The sequence below is a fragment of the Micropterus salmoides genome, unplaced genomic scaffold (assembly GCF_014851395.1).
Source record: "Micropterus salmoides isolate LMB-PRFRI ecotype aquatic unplaced genomic scaffold, ASM1485139v1 Ms_hic_scaffold_14, whole genome shotgun sequence".
In the NCBI taxonomy this organism is placed as follows: domain Eukaryota; kingdom Metazoa; phylum Chordata; class Actinopteri; order Centrarchiformes; family Centrarchidae; genus Micropterus; species Micropterus salmoides.
In genome coordinates, this window is record NW_024040485.1 from 13,247,703 (window position 1) to 13,256,085 (window position 8,383).

The following is an 8,383-nucleotide window of genomic DNA, read 5'->3' on the forward strand; positions in this document are numbered from 1 at the left end:
AAGTACACATGCACGTGATCAGAACTGAACCACCTCTGCCTTATTTTGAGCCAGGAAAACATTGATTATCATTGTCACGATTATTGACACATTGGCACGAGACAAGATATTGATTGTGGTTATTGTAGTATGCCTTACAATCGATTGCAAATAAGGGATAGAATTTTGAATGCCTGAAAGCCTGCAGAACAATCATATAGTTATCCTGATTCTTTCAGGATGGAACTTCAGGAACTGCAGCATAGTGCTAGGTACCACGGAACTGGACTGTTTGTGTTCTGCTTTGCCTATTATGTGCCCATGCTACAAACACGTTGAGTCAGTGACCTTCCTGTTGTGGTTGAGGCTCCTGCACATTTCAAATGAAATCATATCCTGGGATATTGTTTAGGGCAAAGGATGCTTGATTTTCCCTTATATGCAACTCTTAATGGTGGTCATGCTCCCTCTGCACTGTTAGGCTGAATACCGATAAAAATATATATCACTATTTTCTGCAAAGTGGGCTGGGTACTTTTTAGCAGGTACTTTTTACTATTTGTTGTAGCTTCTTCACCGTTTTAATTATACTTCATTCTCCACCTTACACATCAGTGTGCCCTGCTTCTTCTCGTCTCTCCCTCCCTGTATGTCATCACTCCCTCCATCATTAGTAGGCTACATTGAATAAAGTCGCCAAAAAACCGCCAAACTTGTCTTCTGGACTTTTCCACCCGCGATTCCATTCAAAGCAGCAGCTGCGCCGCATGTAGAGGAGGCGTGTTGACGACGTAGCCCATCATAACAAAACTGACATGGTAGCTAACAAATGACTTCTGCACTGGTGTGTTCACTGCCACTTGTAAAATATCTACTGTGTCGCGACTTGTAACGTAATAACTCTGTATTTCTCTGAAAAATGCTACAATGTGACGCCTAACCTGTCTAATCTACTCTACTTCAGTGGAACACACATTTCACCAAGCCCGCCTCCAGGGTTTTTTTTATCCACTTGACTGTGCAGCAGGAAAAAAAAGTTGAGACAAGTTTGCCTGTTTGGAACTTGATCATTTAGAAATTATGTTCATTCAGCAAAAAATAGGGAGGTATCTGCACACTTAAACCTCACTATATGAGAAATAGTAATAGCGCTAGTCCAACTGGATGTTTGACTACCAGACTTCCTCATCTCTATATTGTACAAATTTACAGGTGAAAAAAAGTTTGCTTAAGGAGCAGAAAAGTAGAGTTACAGGCTGTACTTTCCTGACTGGCACATTACCTTTCCTCTCCTTCCGTTGCCTCCATCTTGGTCTTCCCACTGCCAGTCCACTCCTCTCACAACCCGGCCACCAGTAAAGATCCCTCTGGCTGTGATTTTCTTTGACTTGCGACGTGACTCCAAAAGTACTCTGCAGATAAAAAAAATTTCCACACAGAGACAATTATTTTCATTTGGGGCTAAGCTTTAATCGCTCATGTGAAATTGTCAGAGTATTCAACAGCAGGTGTTTACAGGGGCTTTGTTTACATCGGTCAGTTCACTGTTTTTTTCAATTACTAGCAAATTTGCATTGCAGACTGGGGATGCCAGTCCCTCCCTCCTGCTATCCTGTGTCCTTAACCACCCTGTGTCCTTAACTGTCCTTCCATGTGTGCCTACTGTTCTGGAGTCAGAGTGTAAATTACGTCCAGCAAATGGGCATGAGCAGTGTGCGAGTAACTTTTAAGACAACAACCTACAGTAAACCCCGCCCCACCGCTAATTGTTCAAAACATAGTCGGAGGCGCCACCGGAGCACAGAGAGAATGTCCGAGTTTTGCATGCCTACTGAGAATTCCATGCATCTCCAAAACTGCTTTTAAATGCTATAATATCCTTTGTGGGGTACATCAATGGTGATAAATGATTCGAAGTATGTATTTTAGAGTTGTTAATGATTTATTACATTAAGTAGATGTACCATTTATTATGATTCAGCTAAAATGTGTGGTGATAACCGCGTTTGATCAGAGTGCACAGATTTGTATCCACCTCTTTTATTAGCATGAATTAGCGTTACCATGAGGTGCAAGCAATTCTTGGCAGGCATGCAGAATTCAGCACAACACCTGTTGCTCTCTGACAGAGACAGAGAGACGACAGCAGCAGGTGAAGCAGTAAGAAGAAAACTGGGAGAGGATAAGGAAGATTTGGGTTTGGCTTGCTGGCCATTTAACGTTTTAACGCTTTTCATAAAGCCTACGTGCCTATAAGTTTCACTTTTCGTCAACCGACCAATCACAGCCTGGATGGGGCGGGACATTAAAAAAGGTCTGACGTGCTACAGCAAATCATTAAATGTTGAACAATATAATTATTGACAAGTTAGTTCTTAGCAATAACAAATTAGAGACCAATGTAGAGCCGTTTTCTTGCACAAGGATCAAATAAATAACCCACAGAAATGAAACAGCTTTAACTGGATTTTATATTCAACTAGTGGTAAAAGAGTAGGCTATACTGTTATATGAAATTATAATGAATATAGTAATTAATATAGGCTATTATTGTTATACTAACAGTATACTGTTAACTGAAAAATATACTATTTATTTAATGTTACAATGTTATACTAATAGACTCATGTATACTAGTTCTTCCTCCAGTAAACACTAACTCCCCCAGTGCACCGAGCTCCCAGTCTAGGCAGAGTCAGCTAATATGACTGAGCTAACTAGATAACAGCAACTAGTAACAGTTAGCTGTTACTTTAGCTTTAAAATCGTTTTCAAGGAATTGTCAAACTCTAAAATTCCATCAAGAATACTTACAAAACAATGTTTGCTAGTGTATTGGTGACATATAGTGCAAGGCATAAGGAATAAACACTAATTAACATCGATTTTGATTTCATGGGGACTTAAAGTAGTCAAATGCATGTTTATTTACATTTCAATATCACTATGAAGTTGTGAACTTTAATCTTAACTTCAGCTCAGCTACAAGTCTAACCAATGAAAAGGTAATAGCAAATAAAACACCCAACTGAGCTCTAAACATCAAACAACGACGTGAGCCTTGATGGTAGATGCGGCAGCTGGACACTGTAGGCCTAACCAATGCAAATAGCTTGGGGCCTCTAACCACTCCCTCTTCGGCAGTTACTGACAGAATCTAATGTGGTGTAACAAAACACCCCACCACGCTGTCTGAGCAGTGTGAGCTGGGGAGACCTCCAGCACCCATTGTGCATTATGCAATGTCTGTCTCAGGGGAAATGAAGTCGTACTCAGTTGAAAAGGATGCCAGCTGTTGGGACATGTGTTCATCTACTAAACTATAGTGTTTTGCTGAAATAGGCCTGAAATGGATTAAGCATCATCACAGTACTGACAGTCTATACGATAACACCATCAAGTGCAGGTTTTGGAATTTGTGAGTGTGCATACTCACTCACTGATCCAAATAATACATTTAAAGTCTTTAAATCAAATCAGTGATTGATGTGATTGCTTTTGTTTCCTACAACACAGGACCTACCTTAATCTCTTTGTAGAGCATCTTTAGACACACAGAGTAAAGCTGCCTTCAACAATTTGACTTGATCTTGTCTGTACATGAATTGGCAACAATGTTTCCACTTTCCACACACCACTCCTTAAACACTGTTTCCACTACAAGCTTTCTGTACTTTTTTTTACCATAAGAAGTGCTGAGCTCATTTAAATGGTAGTTTTACACATCAACATGAGCTCCCAGCAGCAAATAAAGAACAAAAGACAAAACAATGGGGCTCCTGCTGTGACAATGCCATTTGAGTGACAGATAGATTTGAGTGATAAATAAAGCAATATTAAGCACAAGGGATTGCTGTAGCACTCTGCTGTGCCTGACTAAAGTGAAAACACTAAGCTGTACATGTCTATTATTATTTTTTGTCATCATCATTATATAATTAGCAACTTCTGGGACAGTTATTACATATTTATAAGCTGTTTATATTCAACAAGAAGTCATCTTGCATAGTAATGTAGTGAAAACTGTTCATTGTCTCTGTTAATCATATGCAATCACAATGTTTTGTGCAGAGTCAAAGTACTAAAAAACAGACTTGCACTTTGTGTTTCATAAGCATGCAGCCTTCTAAAGATATATATATAAAAACAAATCTGCTCAAATAAATTCTGTAATAAGAAGCACTGCTTTAAATTTTTTTAAAAAAGGCCCGACTGCATCTTAAAACAAGACTGAGTTGTTGCCTGGCAACTGAGGGCTGGGAGCATATAGACAGTCTGTCTGCCTGTGAGGCGGGCGCACGAAAGACTGCTCAAACGTCGAACACACACATAAAAAAAAAAACATAAGTAATAAACGGGTAGACCAACCAACCACAATAAAGTGCAGGGATTACCTGGCTACAGTGTGTATTTTTTTAACATTGGCTACAATGTAGATCTTCCTGGGTTAACTAACCTCTCACTGCCCGGGGTGGTGATCCTGTAGAACCGATGTCTCAGGTGATGCTTGTCTCCATGGTAACAGGTTGTGCAGAGGTCGTAATTGGTGCACTCAGCACATTTCCAGCGAATACCAATGATGGGCTGTTGACGGCAAGTGTCACACATGGTTCCATCATGCTTGATGCCTGAGGGAGGGTGGGGGGTATTAGTCAGTATTGTGTGATAGTACGTACATCAGTAATACTGGAATAACTTTTAAACATTTTAATATCAGTAAGCATATAATCTATGTAAAATGTTACACTTCTAAACACACACTATATAAACGTCTATGCAATCTGAACTCTACATATTTGACAATGTGAAAAACCTACACATATTAACGTAAGAACAACTAGACAATTTTAGCTTTATTAACCTCTAATTACTCATGGGAGGGTGTGGTTGACACTTGGCACAAACTCAACTTCTACTCATCCCTTGAATCATCAGGCGGAAATATAAAGACCTGAATGAAGCCTGTCAATAATGGGTTTTGTGCTGAAGCTGTATCTATACTGGCATGTAATGTTATGACAAGTACAGAGAATGAAAGCTAAACAATGGTGAAGTGGTCCTTCTTGAGTCTATGCTTACACAAACAGTGTACATCCTATTGACATACTTTTATATAATAAGCAAGAAAAATGTTTTTCCTCTCAGTGTGCTATGTTAACATATTAGTGACTCTGAACATCTTGCACATCTCCCATGGCGTTTTTGTATATCTTGTACACAGAACTGTCTGTGACATATATATGTTCAGACTGGATGTATTTAAATTCAACTACTGTTGTTGTACACATCGGAGTAATCAAGCAGACGTTGTCTGCGTTCAACACATAAAGAATTAGCTTTAACTAATTTCCGAGATTTTTATACACTTTAAAGTTTCTTCAACAACCTAACTATTTTGAGAAACGTTGCGTTACTATCCTAGTATTTTAATTACGTTACAACAACTTCATTAATTCTATATGTCTGGTTGTCTAATCAATCTCATTCCTGCACCCACCAAAGCCACAAAATTAAGGCCAACAAAGAGCCCAATATCTTGCGTGGTGTGTATAACTCTAGTCTTGAATGAACCTGAAAGTGCTGGCAAATAAAAAAACTGATGTTCAGTTACCTGTTGGAGCACTGTCTAATATCCTCACGTCGTAGGCTCCAGAACAACGGTAGTTAGCAGCCGTCCCATTATCCCAGACAACCACCACCTCCTCTGGACTTTCAAAACTCCTGACGGTGCCAACATGTCCCTCTCCACCATCCTGCTTCCCCCACTTCCAGTCAGGTCCGCGTACCACTCTGGCTCCAACTCCTTCCATCATCGCTCGGTTATTCCTGCCGGTGGTCATTTACGAAACGATCTCGCAATGCCACAGAAATTCTTACAAGTTAGCAAGCTAACGGGCACTGCTAGCGAGCTATCGGTGGACAGATTCCAAATGCAAGTGCAAGCAAGTCCTTACAGGAAAAAGACTGGAACAATCCACAAAGCTTGCCTGCTAGCGAAGTAGCTAAGTTAGCTACAGAAGGAGGCTGTTGGACCCTCTTAGACAAACTATTCCTACAAGCTAACGTCAACTGCAGTGCCTCCACAGTGTTTCCTCTGAGAATGAGAAGCAAATTACCATAAAAGCATATTAAGTAGCCACATAGCTAGCTTGGCCAAATCTCAGCACTCAGAAAGCTGGCTGTTCCTCTCCTCCACTCCAGAAACAAGACTGCCACCTCTTCAACTTAGCAAGCTAGCGAGCCGAGTTGCTAGCTATGGCAATGCTAACAAGATAACCTCTCCTGGTTAGCAAGTCTTTTACGTTGAGAAAAATGAAAGCTAGTCCTTTTGGTGGTTGCTTATCCTTATTGTTGTTGTCAGTGGTGCTGAAAATCCATCCAAGACGATCCCTTTGTCAGCCAGAGATGGTTCCCTGGAGTCAACTCAGAATAAACGCGTCGCCATTATTGTCAATCATCGTTCAGACCTCAGACGAGCAACAACTAGCTACGGAGGTGAACGACAAAGCCCGAAGACTCGAGACTGGAAACAAGCAGGAGTCCGACCCACGGCGCGCGTGCGCATCTTCGCTGTTCAAGACCATTGCCCAGCTCAGTGCAGGGATGAAAAACATAATGTTAGTATTTTAAGCCTTTTAATGTTACAGAAAGATATTTGGATATTCTATAACGTGGTTTTACCAAGGGATCGTCCAATCAAAACAATAAGTTAAACTAACCCGCACTTACGAATGTCATAATTTGTACACATATCACTTTTATTACATGAAATAATCAATGTTTCAGTCACAACATACAGTATAGTTGATTATTTCCTTAGAAAATCTAGGCTACATTTTGTTCAAGCATGGAAACATACAGTAAAACAACAATGATTAAACAATCAATACATTTACATTTATATTTATTCATTTGGCTTTTATCCAAAGCAACTTACATTTGAGGAACAACATACACGCATCAGTAAAGTAAGAGATCTACAAGTGACAACAGATACTAGTGAGAACTATTAGTACATACAGCATCAATGGGAGATATATCTTGGGGAAGAAGCAACAATAAAGAAATACCATAGAAATAAGAATTAATATACTCATGTATATGAATACATCCACGCATACATACTAGATATACTGTCTACAGTGTATTCTGGACATTGGAAGTATAGTGGTATCATTACAGGTGACTGAACTGATGGCAGCTGACATTTAATTCAAATACTCATAATTAAATCAGATCCAACCAACAGAGAAGAATTAGCAACAGCATGAATGTGTCAAAGGCCACCAGCTGGTATCAGTGAATGGAATATTCTTTTCTCATTTAAAGACAATGTAATGCATTATACTGAATATAGTTATTAATTGGTGCATTGAATGATCATTTTATTTGTTTTTCAAATGATTTATAAATCATAATTAACAACTTGTCAAGTTGAAGCCTGTAATTTTTTTCCAGTGGCACATCCGAACTCCATACAAATATACAGAGATGATAGATGAGCATTACTGAATGAAGATTATTACATCAAATCAAATGCTCATTTACTTTATAGCCAGTGACTTCAAAGTCCAGAAGAAGGGCCAGGAAATTATATTAATCTTTCCCCTTTACCTCACAATCCAAATGTTGAACCCCAAATGTTGTTCAGGTCATATTAGACTTGCTAGATACTGCACATGCTGTAATCTGATAATAACATAAAGTAGGCTACTTTTTAAAACAAACCTCCAGTGGACCTGGATTGGAATAATGTCTTGTGGGCCCAACCACCTGTTTTTCCCACTCTCAGTGCACCATGTAAGTATTAAGCAAAAAATGTACCTGGTAAAATGGACCATGTAAGCACAATATTAAATGAAACAAAAAAAGGCTCAATCACAGATTTCATCTCTGGACATTTTTCTACAAGATGGAGCCACAGGGTTAGGTAATAATTCAGGCCTTGCCTTATTTCCCGTGTCATTTCAATTTACAATATGTTTTAATGGCGCACACAGTGTTAACAAACACATTTTCAGTTAATTAAATTACCACAAACTAATTGCCACAAGGTGAACCTGGAGTCTTTGGGCTCCCTGTGTGCCTGTAGCCTCTGTGGCATTTGCCTGCTTTTCCTGGTTGGTGATCCAGTTTTTTGTGGACTACCCCTACAGTAAACCCATTTTGTCAGAAGTTGAAGGTGTTCGATGATACTCACGCTGTCTTTGCAAATTCCAATTTAATTGCCCTTTGGCCGAGTTTTATCCCCCTAGATACACTGAAGCCTGAAACTGCAGCACGGTGTAAATCAGCTCTGTTGACTGCAGGGGGCGGCGGACTGACTGCGAGCGGCTCCACTGATAGCTGGTCAAAGAGCGCCACCACTCGCTGATAAATAAACATATATAAATATCTCCCCACA

General features: G+C 39.7%; 1 protein-coding gene across 4 annotated transcripts in view; it reads right to left on the minus strand.

Annotated features, from left to right (window-relative positions):
- mib1 (MIB E3 ubiquitin protein ligase 1) overlaps positions 1 to 6,473 on the minus strand; it is a 53,079-nt gene extending 46,606 nt beyond the window's left edge. For all 4 annotated transcript variants that reach the window (XM_038717774.1, XM_038717773.1, XM_038717772.1 and 1 more), the window contains exons 1-3: positions 5,591 to 6,473; positions 4,436 to 4,607; positions 1,262 to 1,391 (exon numbers count right to left, since the gene is read on the minus strand). In XM_038717774.1, coding sequence (XP_038573702.1) covers positions 1,262 to 1,391; positions 4,436 to 4,607; positions 5,591 to 5,819 — 531 coding nt within the window. In that variant the 5' untranslated portion in view covers positions 5,820 to 6,473. The remainder of the gene's footprint in view (positions 1 to 1,261; positions 1,392 to 4,435; positions 4,608 to 5,590) is intronic.
- Between the last annotated feature and the right edge of the window lie 1,910 nt (positions 6,474 to 8,383).